The sequence below is a fragment of the Vipera berus genome (genome assembly GCF_964194415.1).
Source record: "Vipera berus genome assembly, chromosome: 2".
NCBI lineage: Eukaryota > Metazoa > Chordata > Lepidosauria > Squamata > Viperidae > Vipera > Vipera berus.
The window spans coordinates 171,849,307-171,869,369 of NC_138203.1; the positions used below are offsets into that span (position 1 = coordinate 171,849,307).

At 40.1% G+C, this 20,063-nt stretch overlaps 1 protein-coding gene across 4 annotated transcripts; it reads right to left on the reverse strand.

Annotated features, from left to right (window-relative positions):
* Positions 1-761: 761 nt before the first annotated feature.
* Positions 762-19,822, reverse strand: JMJD6 (jumonji domain containing 6, arginine demethylase and lysine hydroxylase). 4 transcript variants are annotated; one of them, XM_081317321.1, is made up of 9 exons: positions 19,597-19,822; positions 15,694-16,082; positions 14,030-14,316; positions 11,593-11,728; positions 10,150-10,288; positions 7,389-7,516; positions 7,082-7,228; positions 3,256-4,030; positions 762-1,002 (listed from the first exon to the last, which is right to left on the reverse strand). In XM_081317321.1, exons 1-8 carry the CDS (start codon positions 19,723-19,725, stop codon positions 3,994-3,996), a joined length of 1,392 nt encoding a protein of 463 aa, XP_081173447.1. In that variant the 5' UTR covers positions 19,726-19,822; the 3' UTR covers positions 762-1,002; positions 3,256-3,993. The 4 variants fall into 4 exon arrangements, with proteins under 4 accessions (XP_081173447.1, XP_081173449.1, XP_081173446.1 ...); XM_081317323.1 differs by lacking the exon at positions 7,082-7,228; XM_081317320.1 differs by lacking the exon at positions 3,256-4,030.
* Positions 19,823-20,063: the final 241 nt, after the last annotated feature.

Genomic DNA, 20,063 nt, shown 5'->3' on the forward strand with positions numbered 1-20,063 from the left:
AAATAGCTATGCCTAAGCATAATCATGCTGGTCACATGATCACAGAAGCATCTTTGGATAATGCTGGCTCCCTCTGCTAAGAAGCTGAGATGAGCACCACCCCGTCAGACAGGAACGGACAGGGGAAACGTCTACTTTTTTACTACTTATTTTTACCTTTATAAAATAAGACTTAATTCTCAATGGTCACAAGCGCACCCAGCAATGATTTCACAAAGGTCACTTTTAAAATATTGGTTCTGGAAGAGTCCTGCCTTAATGAACTACATTTCATTTTCAGTTGATTTTAATTCTGCAATGTCTCAGGTCAAAAACTGCATTTATGTTGCTTGAAGTAGATTTTTCTCTTTGAAAAACCTCTTTCCTTGCATTCTTGTGTTTATTCAAGCTAAAGCTTCCTGTAATCCAGATTTCTCAATTTCTGCATTTTGTTCTTTCTAGATATTGCATTTCACCTCTTGTAATGTACCACCAAACTCCTCAAAGTCTCTACTGCATCTATAGTAGCTGATACTCATAGGATATTACTAACAGGCATTATCGTGCTATTTACTAGATGATAGCTAAGCATCTATTTGGCAGTGTCTGTGCCTATTCGGAAGTAGTTGTTTACCTTCATGTGTGAAATACAGCACATCCTACTACTTCTATATTAGTAATGGGAGGCTACCTCCTCACATTGCACTTTATCTAGCATTCCAGTTTCTTAAAATTTTTGACTATCATATAAAGACATGAAATTTAAATCAAAATATGTTAAATAATAGAAAATAAAACTTTTATTCTTTTTTTTAAAAAAATCAAAATTCAGAGCATTGCTGGTTCCACTCTTAAGATGGATTTCAATACAAACCAGGTAGTTGGGCTTCAACTTTAGAAGTGCCAAAAAGATTTGGTAAAATGTGAATTAAGCTCTATGGAAAAGTCTAGGATATGTTGACTCAATGTACGGTAATGAACTAGTTGCTCAGAACATGTATTTTCTCAGGTAACTGGTGACTTCTTTAAAAGAGAAAACAAAGTGGAAATAATTACCAACTAGAAATTAACTTTGCAGCAAGAATTATTTTTTAAAAATACTAGGACTGAGTTATTATACGTGTGGTTCCTTCAAAACACGTATCTTCCTGTGATCCATAAAGAAAATTTACAAGAGCTACTATTCCAAACACTACAAAAGCCCATCTTAGCGTTTAGCCTAAATACATTGTTTAAAGGACCTTCTTATAACTTGGTAGCCTGGCTTTAGCTTAATAGGATAAAAATATAGGAGACAAAGCACAGCTGAACCAAATTAATCACCACATAAAGCTATAATTGTTAGAGTATTGGAGTCAAATCCTAATGTAAGTTTCTCTCACGTACAAGTATGGCCAATTTTATAAATAAAATTTAATTCTTTTTTAAAAGAAGGAATAACCAAGTTTATTTATCAATATGGGAATCTGAAATATAAAATGTAACATCAGAAGCAAACAGCTGTTATAAATAAACCTCATTATTAAAAGATTTAAAAACTTATAATGCCATTCCACTACTGTCTGTGGCTAGTATTGCTAAGAATGCCATTATTAATAAATTTTCATGCAAACTGAACAAAAAAGCTTCAGGTTTATTTCTTTGTTTTGAAAAATCAGATTCCATTATATAGGAAACTCCACAAATGGAGGGTTAATTTTTGTGTGTGTGTGTGTGTCAGTCAATGCTCATTTCTTTCTTTCATATTAACTTCCTGATTAAAACCAAAATAAGAACCTACGACCGAATAGATTTATCTGATTCCTTGTCACAAATATACCAGCTTTCTAAAAACGGAAATGTTTCTGCCTACCTGTGTGCAAAGAACCTGCAAACAGAATATTTAATGAATCTTAAAACCCAAGCCATAGTTCCTTGTATCAAGGTCTAGTCAAACAAGATTTAACTGTATTCAGAAACATAATGGGATGTTCCAGAACATCTTTTCTAAAAAGTAAACTCCATTTGCAGAGAGAAATGAGTTTTTAAAATGAAGTTCCTACTTGGGGGAGGATAGAGAGAGGGAAGCAATTTTTGAAAATTCTGTACACTACTCCTTACTAGCATTTGGAGCATCTCTTCATAAGGGAACATTCAGCTAAAATTGCCACTCCTCCCACACCCTAACACCCATAAAAGAAGTGAGCCATAATTATGGCTCAAGTTAAGGTTGGACCCCAGCCCTAAGAAAAGCCATTACTTAGTTATTTGGGATTTGCCCTATCTGGGAGTAGATGGATTAAAACTCAGACTGACGTTTCTTATGTTCTAAGTCAAGTTGCAATAGAATCAATATCGATAAGAATCTTTTGCTGTTCTTCTTGTTGATAGCTGTAACTTATCTTTATAATCTGTATCTCTACATTCTGCCAATATCACACTCACCTGTCTTTATAATTCTGAATTCTTGGTTCTAAAACCACACTGATTTGGAAAATGTTACCTTCCATTAAGCAAATAAAGGTACACAGTGGAAATGAATGCAAAATGTCTACGTTTGCAAAAACCATGCCAATTTTACAAAAACATTTATGAGGAAGGATACTGGAAAAGTAGGTAGTCAGTCTTTAATGCATTCATTCCCCTCCCCCACCCCAGTTCTTTTTGCATGCATGGAATTAAAGTGGAAAACTGACATTTGAATCCCTGAAATTATTGGTAACATTTTAGCAGACACTGGAACTACTGAAGACAAGTATGTGTTGTATTTCTTATCTGGCCAGGAGTCAGTCAGTAAATGGCCATGCATGAGCTGATTTCACATTCCACCATCCACTTAAATGTGGATTTTCTTAGGCATCTTTCACTGTCATGTAGAATAGAATTAAATAACCTCCCCTCCTTACCCTGAAATGTAAGAAAATCTCAGTAATCACTTATTGCATTCTCAAAGGTGATCAGCATTCAGAATATTTTCATTGTGCCATATCTAAACTTTTCAACTTGGAATGGAATTACCTTCATAAATGGAGATATAAGCACACCTCAGAACAGAATATCAGTCTGCTACTGACAAAAGTGCCATTGAAACAGCAGCATACCCTGAAATAATCCAGTCATGACAGACATACAACCACATTCAGGACAGAATACACACATCTCAAATATCTAGAACACTAGAACATCAGATAACCAGCAGAAAGTTTGTAGGCTCCCAAAAAGCAGTTCCTCCTTAAATAGGTATTTTATTTATATTTGTTCAGACTCTACCCACTCCTTTCAGGGGAAAAAATCTACCTTCATGTTTCCAGAAATTCCCACAGGGAGAGATAAATGAGGCAGCTAGTTTCTCCCATCTCCATTTGTTTCTGGGTTATACTTCCAAAGTGACTGCAAGTATCTGCAGGGTTTTTTTATTATTATTAAATAGGAAAAAAATGAAGCAATGAGGACGAACTGCTGGTTCAAAGAATACTTGAGAGTCTCATTACTCCATGGTTGGATTTGATGTTGCTGATAAATTCAGAATTATAAAAGGTGCTTTTACATGTAGTAATTTACACAATAGGAGACTCATCGTGGTTCGCTTGTGCTATAATGAAGGATCTGCTGGCCAATTGCAGACTAACGGTAGCTTGTCTGAACCCCGGTTGTAATGCACTAGAATTCATCTTGTAAACATATGACAATATTGGAGCAGGGTTTGTTTTCAGGACAGTTTTGTTGGTAGGAATTTGCCATTTCCTTTGTTGACTGTCTAGTGTTGGAAACCATACTACGACGTTGTAGACATCAGCAGCGCCTTCTGTTTATTACCATTGTCTGGTAGAATATGGAAAAACAAATCTTGAGTGTTCTCCTTTAGTTAGCAAGATGTCAGACTTTGTTAACAGGGAACCGAAGTTAAAACTTAGAGGTTAAGATTTAAAATTAAAATTGGAGCGGGGAAGTCTTCAAAAGCTTCAAGTATACAGCTGGTGGGAGGAAGAAGACATCCGGCTGGTCGCAACTATCTGCAGAAGGTCTTGTTGTCTTTCATGGATGAGCACGACTTCCACAAGATTCCCTAATTCTGTCAAAAATAAAAAAATGTAACTGTCATGGCAAGTTTCTTGTAACTTATGCTAGTGACAGTACAGACTTTCCTTGGAAAACTATGCATCTTAGACTTCTTGGAAGTAATCCCATTTTCTTCAACATCAAAGGAATCTTTTTCACTGTGACCACAAAGGGAATCAGAAGGAACTAGGGAAAGAGCCTTTGATCATTCAATATTTGGCGAGAACTTAGGTACAAAAAAAGATGTTTACCCTGAGATTTTGTTCACAGAAATACAGCAGGAGTAAGGTCTGTGTAACTTCAAGATTTTCTCCTAAGCAAAAACTAGAGTGCCTAGAATTCATTAACTATATTTTATTTATTTATTTGCTTTCTACTTCTATTGGTTTGATTTATAAAGAATGATCTAAAAAAAGATAGTGCTCCTTTCCTACCTGACTGTCAGCTGCTTTCAGACACTTAGTAGCCCAACCAGAATCCCCTAGCTATATTAACATATGTAACTTTAAAAAGGAAGATTTAATACAAATAATCATCTTTGAAAAGCTGAGCAACAACAAAGCTAGTGGAGGTGACAGTATTCCAGCTGAGCTATTCAAAATCTTAAAAGACAATGCAGTAAAAGTGCTACACTCAATTTGCCAGCAAATTTGGAAAACTCAACAGTGGCCACAGGATTGGAAAAGATCAGTTTACATTCCAATTCCAAAGAAAGGCAGTGCCAAAGAATGTTCAAACTATCGCACCATTGCACTCATTTCTCATGCTAGTAAAGTTATGCTTAAAATTCTACAAGCTAGACTCCAGCTGTATGTGGATCGAGAACTACCAGAAGTACAGGCAGGATTTCGAAGAGGCAGAGGAACTAGAGATCAAATTGCTAACATACGCTGGATCATGGAGAAAGCTAGAGAGTTCCAGAAAAACATTTACTTCTGCTTCATTGACTATGCTAAAGCCTTTGATTGTGTGGATCATAACAAACTGTGGCAAGTCCTTAAAGAGATGGGCATACCAGACCATCTTATTTGTCTCTTGAGAAACCTATATGCGGGCCAAGAAGCAACAGTGAGAACTGGACACGGAACCACTGATTGGTTCAAAATTGGGAAAGGAGTCCGGCAAGGCTGTATACTGTTGCCCTGCCTATTTAACTTAATTCCAAAAGTTGGAATTAAGATTGCCGGAAGAAACATCAACAACCTAAGATATGCAGATGATACCACTCTAATGGCAGAAAGTGAAGAAGAACTAAAGAGCCTCTTGTTGCGAGTGAAGAAGGAGAGTGCAAAACTTGGGTTGAAACTAAACATTAAGAAAACCAAGATCATGGCATCCGGCCCTCTCAATTCCTGGCAAATAGATGGGGAAGAAATGGAGGTAGTGACAGATTTTATTTTCCTGGGCTCCAAGATCACTGCAGATGGGGACTGTAGCCAAGAAATTAAAAGACGCCTGCTCCTTGGGAGGAAAGCCATGGCAAATCTAGACAGCACACTAAAAAGCAGAGACATCACCCTGTCAACAAAAGTGCGTATAGTCAAGGCTATGGTCTTCCCAGTTGCAATGTATGGCAGTGAAAGCTGGACCATAAGAAAGGCTGAGCGCCAAAGAATTGAAGCCTTTGAACTATGGTGCTGGAGAAGACTCCTGCGAGTTCCTTGGGCTGCAAGGCGATCAAACCGGTCAGTCCTAGAGGAGATCAACCCTGACTGCTCTTTAGAAGGCCAGATCCTGAAGCTAAAACTCAAATACTTTGGCCACCTAATGAGAAGGAAGGACTCACTGGAGAAGAGCCTAATGCTGGGAAAGATTGAGGGCAATAGAAGAAGGGGACGACAGAGAATGAGGTGGCTGGATGGAGTCACTGAAGCAGTAGGCGTGAGCTTAAATGGACTCCAGAAGATGGTAGAGGACAGGAAGGCCTGGAGGAACATTGTCCATAGGGTCGCGATGGGTCGGACACGACTTCGCGACTAACAACAACAACAACAAATCATCTTTGAGGGAATATAGTTACCCTGAAGGTATGTCAGGCAACAGCAACACAGGAAATTAACTATATAAGACATTCCATTATATAACTGCCCACTAAATTCTTATTCCTCCACTAATTGTAGCATTTTAAAGTCTTTTACAAGTGTTACATTTGATCCAATACCTCAACAATAGCATTTTCAATTGTGTGCATTCTGTTTATGTGAAGAGAATAGTTTGACAAGACTTAGAATTAATGAGTGAAGAAAAGTCTTCCTCAGGACTTTTGACAAATAGGAAAAAAAATCAGTTTAGAGCAGGGTGTCAAACTCAACTTCATTGAGGACCGCATCACCATTGTGGTGCCCTCAGGGAGGCCGGGTAGGTGTGGCCTACTGGGTGTGCGTGGCAGTGGTGGTCATGGTTGACTGGGTAGGCGTGGCCAAGGATGTGGCCACCTCCACATTGCTTGGGGGGGGGAGATGCCTGTGGGGGCCAGGCAGGGTTGGGGGAGATCCAGGGGGTCTCTGGCAGGTGGAGTGGCAAAAGGCCACCCCGAGCGGGGAAAGCCGGATCCTCATTGGCACCATGGCAGCCCAGTCCCAGCCAGGATTCCACGCCTCCCCCCCATCTCTGCTGGGCCTGGGTGGCCATGACGCTGATGGGGATCCGGCTTTCCCCGCTCGGGGTGTACTTTTGTCTACTGGCCCTGGGCATACTCTACCACCTCTACTCGGAGCTTCCTAGCTGACCGCTTTGCCTCCTTCATGCCGGGCAGGCCTGCAGCTCTGGATGGCAGCCTAATGGACCTGCCACAGCTGCGGTGGGTACTGAGGTGCAGGAGGGGAATGCGCTCCACCCACAGGCCAAGGGTAAGACCTGTGCGGGGGCTGAGATGACCAGTGGCGACCTGCTCTCCAACCAAAAAGAGATGGGACGGAGTAGGCGTGTCTGGTGGTTTGCATCGCGCCCCCCCACTCTGTGTGCTGCCATTGCCGCCGCTGCGCTGCTGCTGGAGGACCGGCCGGTATTGACAGCGGGTTACGCAGCCCTTGCTGCCGGACAATCCCGGCCCCTGCGCACTTACCGCTTCCTGTGCATGTGCCTTGGGGGCTGCTGGGCTGGGGCCAGGCTGGTGGGGACCAGTCCCTCGCCGTCTCTGGGGCATCCCCGAGGGCCAAATATCGGCCAATCGCGGGCCGGATGCGGCCCACGGGCCTTGTGTTTGACATGTCTGGTTTAGAACATTAGAAATGGGATATCTGGTTACATATAAAGCTTTGTTCTTTACGGATATTCTCCATTCTCTAATTTACTGCAATATACAATTTAGTCCATAGCTAGAGATCTCACTAACTTTATCACTGGTTGGTAAAAATATTTTGATTTAATACCTGGAAGAGCTACGCTCTTTGCTCACACAGTCATCGTGAGAGGTAGTATCACCATTTCCCATCATGCTGCATATTCTCCGCTTTTTTCTTCGATGGACCATTCCTTCGGTTTCAGAGCTAGAATCGCACTAAAGAAGAAATAATGTCCTGAATTTCAAAACTGCAATTTTTAAAAGGCTTCATCAGAAAAAGCATCCAGTACTAGTCCTCACTTAACAGTCATAATTGGGATAAGCAGCCGTCATTAAATGAAGTGTCATGCAACTGTTCCACTGAGCAATATATGTTTTGGCAATCCTTGCTGCTGTTATTCAATGAATCCCACAGTCATTAAGAGAGGACTCACAGGCTCCAAGCCATTTCTTGGAAAAAGGTTAGGGACTGCCTCTGCTTGAATTCCCCTCATCCACCTATCTTCCCCCCTCATCTCTATCCATTTGGCTGCCCATCTCCCCTACTGTCACCAGCCCTGCCTGTCACACTGCAATTCTACATGAACAGAGAGGTTCTGGCAAATGCATGAACAAAGGCCCCAGAGCAAAAGAAGGCCCTGGCTGGTACAGCAGCGACATGTGTTGTAGTGGTGAACAGGGCCAGATGGTAGTAAAGTAGGCAGGCAGCCAAAAGGCAGTCATAAATGTGGGTGGCATTGCAATGGCCAGAATTCAAGGACCAGTTAACAGCACCACTGTTAATTTTGAATGGTTGCTGAAAAAATGGACATTAAGCAAGGAGTACCTGTATGTTTTTCTCCATCCAGAAACAAAACAGGGATGGTAGAAAATCCTTCATCTATAATTAGTAGCTTTGTCTTGCTAGAGTTTAGTTTGAGCCTGATCTCTTCCATGCAAAATCACACAACCTCCAGGCTATGGCAGGACTTCAAGAGTGTCTCTGACCTGGAGTTACAATATTCAGTTAAATATCATGATCATACTGATAATTCTGGACTCCAAACTGTTGGATGATTTCACCTAGCAGCTTCATGCAGATGTTAAACAAGGGAGAGAAAAATTACCTATGTGACATCCCACAAAAGAGCAACCACAATGCTATTCTCTCCCTTGCAACTACCAACAATTGGCATTGCAAAGGAAGCAGCAGAACTACTGCAAAACACTGCCTCCAATCCCCATACCCTATCTAGAAGAACACCATGGTGAATTATACTGAAGGCTGTTAAAAGGTCCAAAAGGACCAGAAAAAAGCAAACTATCCATGTCCAGGTACTGATATAATTCATCAACAGAGCAACCAATCTCTATCCATTGCCAGCGTCCGAACCTTGATACCAAGTCCAGATAACCCACTTCTTCCTCCGTGCTCTGTAGTTGATTCCAGACAAGTGTCTCGGTACCTTTTGTCACAAAAGTAAGGCTGGAGACCAGGTGATAATTATTTAAGACCTTCAGGTCCAGAGAAGACCTCCTGAGGAGGGGGGGATGACTAATACCGGTACCTCCTTAAAGGCTGCCGGCATGAAACCCGCCTGCAAAGAGGTGTTCATAATTTCCCAGGTCCACAGAATTACCATGCTCCCCAACTACACAAAGAACCAGGAGAGGCAAGGATCCAGATCACAATAGCTCAGGACATTATAGAGAGAACTCTGTTCACTTTGTGGGAAGTAATAGAATGGAAAGAAACCCAAGTAACCCAAACTGCCAAGGTAGTCCAGATTAGAGGCAATTTGAGGCAACTATGCTGCAAAGTGCAAGCCAACTAGGCATAACAAAGAGCAGAATGGCCCTTACCCAAAAGGGAGTCGGACATCCAGAAAAGGGCAATGCAGTAAGAGAGAAGACATAATGATATCCTGCCTGCCCATAACCAAATTGTAGGTGTCTTATTATAGGCGGAGCTGGCCTTAACCAGTATCGACTTAAAACCAGCTGCCTCAACTAAGTCCCCAAGTAGAAGCAGCCAAAATGGAAGAAAGGATCACTAGCATACTGTAGGCCTCTCTTTCCCCAACTTTAAGCTTAATTCTCAATCACTCTTTTGTGGTCTATCAATGATTTACTATGGGGGAGGGGGTGGAATGAAATACCCTACTTGGAGGAGGCCATAACAGAAGTATGAAAGCCATTTAGACTTAGTCACGTGCAGTCTGTCTCTAAAATATTTCTTCTAAATAGGCTAATTGGTGGTACCATTGGCAGAAGCAGAATTTGCAACCTCAACTGAAATAAACAGCATGCAAAGATAATGTCCTCCAGTAGCACGCAGGACAGGCAGATCCTTCTCAGGATTTCTTAAGATTCAATTCATAATGTCACGGATTTTGGTTGAGAATCTTCTCTCTCCTCTTTTATGGACAGTTTTGATTTTTGTCATTATGTACGGCTATAAAGGTAAAGGTTCCCCCGCACATACGTGCTAGTCGTTTCCGACTCTAGGGGCCGGTGCTCATCTCCGTTTCAAAGCCGAAGAGCCAGCGCTTGTCCGAGGACGTCTCCGTGGTCATGTGGCTGGCATGACTAGACACCAAAGGCGCACGGAACACTGTTACCTTCGCACTGTGGTGGTCCCTATTTTTCTACTTGCATTTTTTATGTGCTTTCGAACTGCTAGGTTGGCAGAAGCTGGGACGAGTAACAGGCGCTCACTCTGTTACGCGGCACTCGGGATTCGACCCGCCAAACTGCCGACCTTCTGATCGACAAGCTCAGCGTCCTAACCCCTACGGCTATAGTTTGGGTTAAACAGCAGGTGTCGTTTAGTTCCTATGTAGGTGTACCAGCAGCAGCCCAGTCCTTACCTCTGAATCAGAATCTGAAGAACTGGAGCTGGAAGAACTAGAGGAATCACTAGAACTGTCTGAAGCAATGCCCGTTGATTCTTGTAAGTCAACAGAATCCGCTAGTGCAGCTAGTTCAGGATGTTCCTGCTTGAGGACCCTTGGGATGTATAAATAGAGGATAAATGCATTACGTTTTAAAGAGATAAGGAGGGTAAATGCCTTTACTCTTTACTTCATAGGCCACTCAGAACATTTTTACAGCATAACAAAATATAATAAAAATATGTCCTGCTCTCCTCCTCAAAACAATAAATTAAAAAGAAATGACTTGGTAAATGCTAGATATATAAACTGGGGCATAAAAATCTTTGTTACCAAAGAAAAGAAGAAGCAGTTGTCTCAAAAATGTTTGCTTTGCCAGATCACTATCCATTTCAGGGTAGTTTTGCTTGAGACTTTGCCATGGCATCTTCCCAGAGATCTGCCCAGTTGGGGCTCCATAATGGATGGCAGCTTACTCTGCTCTCTCAAAATTCAGCTTTCACTGCCCATTTTATTAATTTAGGAAGCAAAATATTCCACTGGTGAAATCAGCTGGTTCCCCCCCCCCTATTGTCCTCATTTCAGGTCATTTTTTAAGGGTTTCCCTAACTGTTTAATTGGCATTAAATCCACCCCCCACCCCATAGGAATTGGCATTTTCACACAATGTATGGAATATCAAACTACTACAGCTATAAAATATTGATTAGGTATATCAGGTAGCTAAGTGAAATCAATAATGGGATACACAAATTCTGTTCTTAAGACATGACCCAAATTAATCCAACAGGATATTAATATTATTATTAAAAAGTATGAAGCTGCTTACCAAAAATATAACAAGAGAGGGCTATTGCCTGCATGGGCCTATTGGTTTCTCAAAGACCAGGTGATGAATTGTTATGCGACTGTAATGCCTAGACCTTTGGTTTGATCCAGCAATGCTCAGTAGGAGACAAAAGACTATTCCTCTGTGAAAGTTTAGAAATGCTGGAGCTAGTTGGGATGCCTTTATATATGCAGTAAAGTTAGGAAGTTTCACCTTTAATTTTATTGATTTAATTAAAACATTAAAATAACTTTAATCAGTAATTACTTTAATATTACTTTTGTGCTTAATAACTGAGTGATCAAACATTCTCAGCCTTAAAACTATAACTTTTAAATATATAGTTGAGTCACCTTAATGAATCTTGAAATCCAGAAGCCTAATTCTTCTTCTGGACTCCATGGACCATGTTGCTATTACAAGCCAGACTGTCCAGAAAGTCTTTCCAAAATGCAAAAAACTTAATTAGATTTACATTTCACATATTACATTAAGCATTATTCCAGGTGTCTGCATTGCTCTAGGAAGCAACAACTGGCTTATCCAACCAGCACCTGGGAAATCATTGAAGTAACATCGATTTCTCTCACCTGTACCATTTTCTGGATAACTTCGGTCTTCCCCTCACTGTCTTGTGCCACACCACAGGGAAGTTTGTACAGCTGGCAAAATTCTGAGTGACAGCAATAGTCGTGTCAAGATTGAGAACAACATGCCACCAGCCACCTACAAATGCAACACTGTAGAAGCTTATGATCATCAACAGAAGAAAATGCATAAATCACTGTTTTAACTGTAACTTTACAATCAATAGCTTGCTTGTTTTACACATTTTCTTTGTAATACATCCCAAAGATGTGATCATCAATAGCAACTAATTCTGTGTTAAATTAAATTTCCAACACAAGTTCTTCTTTTAGTTTTCCTTATATTGTAGACAGAGAATGTAGAATTGGGCAGAGAGAGGAAGAGATAAGGGGAAAAGGCTGTCAAATTTGTACTCCTTTTTATGTAAAATCCCAGTGCAAAATAATAGATGCAGGCTGAAATTATCTACATAGAAAGGGGAGAACATTGTACAACCTTTTCCACCCGTGTTTATCAGATGACTGAATTCTCTAGACAATGGGACTTGGGGATTGAGACTAGGGAATATATATAAACACAGGTTGAGCCCTCAAGCCCCCTTAAGGATTTTAGCTCAGGAAGCAGGTCACAGAAGAGGAGCAGAAGACAAGAACAAATGGTTGACATATCAGAAAGGATTGGAAAACCATCCAGGGGAATGAAAGAAGATTATAATGTAACTTATGAGAGAGGTTAAAATATAATTGCACTTGTAACCACTGTTTGTATTTTTTTTCCTATTTTTCATTTTTTCCCCCTTGCATTTCTTGCCTCTCTTTTGTCTCTTTATTCCCCGATTTATATTAGTTTGCATAATTTTTCTTTTTTCAATTTTTTTTTTATAAAAATTATATACAGATGACTTTTCTTGACAGTAGATTAAAATATTCATAGGATATACCACACTTTCGTCTGATGAAATTGGTTAATATTACATATCACTAAATTTCCCAGCTTTTTATTATCTTTAACAGATAATGCCAGTGAAAATGTGGTGCTGGAATATTCTGAGTTTAAATAAAGGTGGAATATTTTGTTAAAGCACTATTAAAATATAGTTAATAAAATAAGCAAGCACTAACACAGAACATGACTGAAATCCACATTCAGTTTCTTGTGAACTGAAGATATCATGCATCACAGTAAACATTATTAAACCACAACAAATTTTTCAGTTTTAAGCTGAAAATGTGTGACTGCCCAAAATAACGCAATGAATTTCTATTGGTAAGTGTGGACTTGAGCCTGGGTCTCCCTGGTATCATAACAACATCACAATGATTACACCATTTTTAGTAAGTAAAATTATTTAATCAGATTATTGGCCGTAAGGACTTTATTTCCATTTCATGAAATTCTGAAAGGACAAGGGAAATTACTTCTCCCAACTATGTAAGACATCATAAAATGAACATCTACTTTGCACATGTAGCTGTATTAATGCATCGAAGTAACTGATTTTAAGGAAATTATTTAAGAACAATCATCCTGTCAGTTCTCTGATTGCACTAATTAAGGCGTCTGTCACTCAGAAGACATTATTCATGGATTTATTCACCACAACTTCCATAACATTCTAATTCTTTAGAGTCCCTATTTCAGTTTCCTTTCTGAACAACTCACTTTATATTAGGTTTATTCATCTATCCATGTGTCATGTTTCCTTTATGTTCATTATACTATTGAATATATATATATAGAGAAAAGCCTTTGCAGCTTTTCTAGATCCCTTGATTTTAAGGAATGGCACCTGTGTTCAAAGGCTTAGGGATCTTCATAAAAAGATCATCTCAGAGTATGTTCTTCAACAGGAGAGGTAGACTATCTTTGATCACTTCTTATGAATTTAATTAGAAGTCCTAAGGTCTGCAAGTAAGCAGTGACTAATACATAGCTTGCCTCCCAAGACAAAGGTGCTCCTGAGCTTATGGTCTTTTAAAGGTTTGTGAAATTCTGGGTCTAAAAGAGCTTTGGAGATTAAGCGTACACATTCTTTGTCACCAGATTGATTTCTGCTGTATTATGATACAATATCATATGACCTTATTAGAGACATAGTAACAATATGCATAAAAACGTAAAAAATAATAATTATACCCCCAGAGTCCTCCAGAATATCCTGGTTAGATCTACAAAAGAGGAGGGTCATGTCACATGCTTATAAACTCATACTTGTCGTTCCCCACCCCTCTCAATCTTTGTTTTGTGAGTATTAGAATTTTTTATCTTTTTTTCCTCTAAAACTTAATTTGGAGCTTAGATGGTTCACCATCTCAAAGCAATACTTGGACATTATCAAAATGCAGTGACAAGAATGAAGAAGGCAGTGGAGGCTGCCAAAAAAAAAAGGACCACAGAATAAAATAGACTTCAACATAAGAGTTTAACAAATACGCATACCTGGCACAAACACAGTCTCTCCAGGTTTTTGTACTATTTCCAAAGGTTTGAACTCTGAAGGCCAAGTGGGAAGTTGTGTTCGGGGGTATATTACTCTGAACCAAGTGATGGCTTCATCTTGCTGATTGCCTCCTTCTTCGCGAGTCACTTTGATCAGTTCTCTGGGAGTGCTGGTAGGAAAGAGACACCAGCGCTTATGTCCATGGACTAAGGCATTCCATGCACTGGTTCCCAGAGGGTCAATGTGAATACCTGTTCCTGAACGAGGTGGGCCCATCACAAACCACCTGCAATATTAGAAAACTTAATTATTTTTCTTGTTAACATTTCCCCAAAATAAAGATTTCCTTCATTTAGCATTTGAATAAGTCTTCCTTTCTATTTTCTTTTTTTTCTATATGAAATATTAGTATTGCTTGTAGTTATCTTATATGAGCTAGAGAGTGATAGATTTAAGAATTTATTGTTGGTAGCATATGGATGCTTATGATTGTTCTTTGTTTTTTATACCCTGTACTTAGCTCTGGGAAGTCGGGGGGGGGGGGGGGGAGGGGGAAAAGGGGGGGGAGGGGTAGGGAGGGATAGGTAGGGGAGGGGGAGGGGGGGATTGTTAAAGATAAAATGTATTTTAAAACTTTTCAATAAAAAAAAAGATTTCCTTTCTTTTTCTAAAGCAGATCCATTCTGTTCCATTTACAAATATGTATAACGCACACACACAAGAAATTGTTCTTTGTAAGTTAGGCTGTTGATTTATTTACCTTAATATTACCCATATAGTGAAAAAGTTTTCAGGAAGATTATTTCCATATTTCTGGATAAAAAAGTAAAAGTCTAACTCTGTAATCCCCTTCCTAATGAAAAATAAAATAGCATTTCAAGACAGCTATATAAGTCTGGGCAGTTTATTTTACCAAATGTGAATCTTGACTGTGTGAGGAATGGTTTTCAGAATGTCCCATGAACATTCCACTCTATGAAGAAAAAATTTCAAAATCTGGCAGTTTTTAATGTTGGAGAATAAAAAAGAAAAGAATGCAAAGCATCATTACTAAAAATGACAATGTCAAGAATGGATAGAAAATGTTATCCTACGTTCCTTTTTAGCAATCTAACACAATCATCCAAGAGTATGCCCTAGCAGTTATCTCAAAGATGAATAAAGAGTTTTATTTCCCTACTGACAGAAGAACCCAACTATGGACATTGTTGTCTCAACAATATAGTCCAGAACTGCACAAAAGATGCATTTAAATAGTAGAGCGACCATTATCAATTGGGTGCTATTCATGTATTCAGACTGCATTTCCCAGAATCTGTACTCCGTATTGCCTTTTGACCCCCTCAGAGAGTGCTTTATTGGCTAAGACCAATATTGGTAAGAAAAGCAAAGACACTGACTGCACAAGTTCACTCTTCTAAAAGCCCTTAGATGTTTTTAAAAACATTTTTAACTTTATCTGAGTTTTAACTGGTTTATGAGTTATAGCTTAAATGTAGCTGCTGTTTGGAAAGCCATCCTGTTTTACTGTTTACCTCAAAAAGTGTAAACAACCCTTTTAGTCTTAGTGTGCCTGGACTGAATGTGCAGGACAAATGAGAACAATGGACATTCCACTGGTCTATAAGCCAGACCTTTGGTTCTTGGGTTAGCTAGTTTATACCTGTAAGGTGGCCTTCTTTTCTCTCCTGCATATTTGAACAGATCGTCAGTGAAGAATTTGGGTACCCTGTAGTCCTCCAAAAGTTTTTTGCGCTTTGGATGCTCCCCATAACTGCTGTCAAATATATAGAGAGGACTATCATCTCGTGTAGTCTCCATGTATTCAATGTAATATTTCATCTTCATTTTCACAGAATAACCATCGTTGTCCTCCCCACACTTGAATTTCTGGTTCCTGTATTTGCGCTTCAGACGTTCCAGAGTCCACTTCTCTTGGGCTGACCACCCTGCCTCAGCATTTAACAGGACAACAGGCTTATATGGTTTCTCATATCTTTCAATGAATTCTTCCACTGACAAATGGAGGGCATCTGCTCTTTCCACATTATCCTACAAGAATGAAGAACTACCTTTAAAACAAAGTAACAGAGAATGTAATACAGTAGAACATTAATGAGCCTATTAGCCCCACAGAATGAGACCCACAAAGTCAACAAAAATGCTTCAAAATTATGTTAAATTCTTGTTTTCCTTATAAGTTGCAAAAAGATATGCAGGCTTATCCAGGTATTGCTAGATGAAGTGGATTTTATTTTTTAATTTTGAAATAGAAGTGTCCGTAATGTAACTTGGGAGATAATTTTTTACATGAGGCCATTCTACTGTACTTCCATTCTTATAAAAAAAATCTGCCATTTTAATCTTTTAAACTATGGAATCCCACAAAGTACTATTAAAGTCAAGAGAATAAGCAAATATATAATCAAAATCTTAATGTAAAATGTTTTAAATGATAGCTATCAAACTGATCATTAGTTTTTGCCGTGACAGACAAATGTGTGGAAAAAAAATGCTGTTTGATATGCATTTCAAGTATCATACTATACTTCTAAACAAACTTGCGTGCAAGGTAAATTGGAATTTTATTTACTCTTGCTCATCAGGAAGAAGGCGCAAAGAACAAACCTATCCCATTATTGGAAGAACACCTTAGACATGTGCTTTGAGGTAATGCTTCGCACTCAGTTTGAAAAGAGCCCTTGGGAGTGCACTGAGGGATGATCACAGAAATTTCCTGCAGCTGTTTAAAGCAGCCACACAAACCTGGAAAAGACTCATCTGCTTTAAAGAGCTGCAGTGAGGTATTACATTTGTGCACATGATCCAAACTATTACACAACTCCACCCTGAAAAAAACTTCAGGAACAAGTAATGGACAAGGAGAACAATAAAGAATATTTTGCCCTCTAATCTAAAATCATTTAAGAGCCTTATCACAGCTGTTATCCTTAGAAACAGCAAATGGTAATGGAGGTTTTCACAGATGCAATAGATTTTGAAATATGTGTCAGCTACCAAAGTAGCAGATAAAGAGTTTTAAATGGGAAAGGAACAGAAAAATAAGGAACAGTAGGGTATGAATTTGCTATTAGAGGTAATCCTCAACTTATGACCATAATTGAGTCTGCAATTTTGATTGTAAGTTTTGATGATCATTAAGCAGATCACCATGTGACTGCACCTGATTTTATGACCTTTTTACCACAGCAGTCATAAAGTGAGTCCATTATTCACCGTGGAATGTTTTTTGCCAAAAACTGGAAGTAAATACACATTTCTGGCAAAAACATTGTAAATCCCAGTCATGTGAACAATCCAATTATGATGCTTCAAATGCACCAAGTGCCCAAAATGTAGTCACATGATTGCGGAAGGAGAGGAGTGGGTATTATAACTTTGAATCCAAGTGATAAGTAGCTTTTCTGGTGTCTGTTGCAACTTCAAAGGGCTAGTAAACAATTGGTTGTAAATCAAGGACTATAGTTTTAATCCTAGTAAGGTTGCGAGATAAAATCTTAAAATTAAACAAAACGGGAGATGGGGCAGTCAAAAGGAATAGGGAAGAACAGTGTTTTCTAAATGTCAGCAAAGTATAAAACAATCTACTGGTTGATCCCCGGGTGATGCACAACACAAGACTCTGACTTCTTATTGTTTAATAATACCAATAATCCCAACACCCCTCCGCCTCCCCTTTTCAAAAGAAAATAAAATCAGATTTGTGAAGCAAACAAAGCTTGAAGGAAAATCAAGAAAAGTCTGATGGAAAAGAACGGCAGTTCTAACCGCAGTCCCAAAAACTAATTTCTCTGGTTGAGAATGAGGTAATCTATATCTGAAAATAAAATGGATCCACATCCACACCTTCACCTTCCATTATTTTATACTGAGATATCTATCTCACTGACATGAAATTTGCTTAAACCCACATATACTGTATTTAATAAGCTGAATGGACAAGTCCATTAAGTGACCATGAGTTAAACTCAACTTGAATTAGATTTTACCAACTTTATTTGTAGCGTGCCACATAGTTACTTATGATAAATTCATTTCCTGTCCCAAAAATTGGACATAATTTAACTCAGCACTGAACAATCCAATTATTGCTTAATCTTATTTACAGCTACTGAGAATTACACCATATGCAATTAAATCCTTGCTATTCTTACAAGATCTACTTTTTATAATTCACCTTTTCTTCACTTTCTATATTTTGTCTAAACTAATCTCTACCTACATATATTCTATGAAAACTGCTTTACATAAATAACACCTCTTTTCAGCATATCAAAAACATCCTAAAATAATTATCTGCTATTAACATTTTCCTTTCCTTTCCCCCTTTATCAACCCATTCGTATCTATAATTCTGGTAATTTGTGTTTTCTCCTTTCCCCAAAGGGCAACTAGCCTGTGTCGACAACAGGTCTGACATAACTTTATTTACTTAATTGCAAATCCTATTCCATTTAACCTGACTTAATTCAGAGGAAATACATACAGACTGCACTACCGATTAAAAAAACAGCATCATGTTAAAAATACACAAGTGTAGGTTCTCTCTCACAAACATTCTTTTTCTTGTCCAGAAACAGTTTCCACAGCGATGAAGTCCCGCTGAATTAATGCACGTGCATCATCATACTCGGCTGCTTTCCCCCCACTTTAATGGAAACCCAAACCGTACAAAATATAAGCCACGAGGGGGCTTTCAGACCCTCCTCACCTCGAGACCGTTATCCTAGCCAAAGGGGTCCCCCAAATTCTTCAGCTCCGCGACCCCCTTCCGTGAAGCTTCAGATTGTTTATTAATTAATAATAATTAATAATAATAATAATAATAAGTTGGAAGGGACCTTGGAGGTCATCTAGTCCAAACCCTATACCATTTCAGATAAATGGCTGTCCAGTCTCTTCTTAAAAACTTCCAGTGTTGGAGCATTCACCACTTCTGGAGGCAGGTTGTTCCACTGGTTAATTGTTCTCACTGTCAGGAGGTTTCTCCTTAGTTCTAGGTTGCTTCTCTCCTTGACTAGTTTCCATCCGTTGCTTCTTCTCCTGCTTTCAGGTGCTTTGGAGAATAGCTTGGCTCCCTCTTCTTTGGGGCAGACCCTGACCGCCAAACTTTATATATAAAAAGTAATTTAATAATTGCTACTTTAACTAAGAGTACTACGAATAACCATGGCAATAATAAAAGATAGCCCCATCGATCCCTCGGGATCGATACTGACCACTCCGGGCAACCCTGGAGCCGATACAACCCCCAGACACAGAGAGGGAGTGGTTAAGCCCTTCGCCCCTCTCAGAGACCAACCTACCAAGCCGGCTCTTGATGTCGGGAGGATCAACCGAAGAGAGATCGGTCTCTCTAGCCAACCCGCCTTGATGAGCTGCTGGAGGAAGGGGGTTATAAAATCTTGATGCGAAAGCCGAGCCGCCTCTCTTCTCAGCATCCCCGGCAAGGCGATTCGATTCCCTCCGGTCCGGCTGCGGCTTTCGACGGCCGCCCTTTCCCCGCCACCCACCTGCCTAAGACTCTCTCCCGAGTCCCGCTCACCTTACAGCCCGCCGGGTTCAGCGGGAAGCTCTCGCAATAGTTGTGGCGAGTCCAGTCGAGGGAGTCCTTGAGTTCGGGACGGGCGCTCCGCTTCGCCTCACGGATGCGCTTCTTGCTTTTGTGGTTCATGCTCCCCACGCGGCTCGCCCTGCCCTGCCCTGCCCGGCTCTTCCGGCTACGGATTCCGCTACGGCGCCCTCCCGAACAACAGCGCCCCGCCGCTTCCAGAAATGTCACCTCCGCGCCGACTCAGCCGCCCCATCGCGGCCTCGACGCGACCCGCCTCGGTTCAACCTCCGCTTCCTCCCATTGGCTGGCGCCGACGGGATCACGCCGACGGACAGCTCTTATTGGTCTTTCCAGCCGCGGAAAGAGAGGCGGGCGGCACCGGTGTGGAGGAGGAAGTGCTTCAGCGCCATCTTGGGACGTCACGGCCCCACCGAGAGGCGTCGCTGTTGCGCAACGCG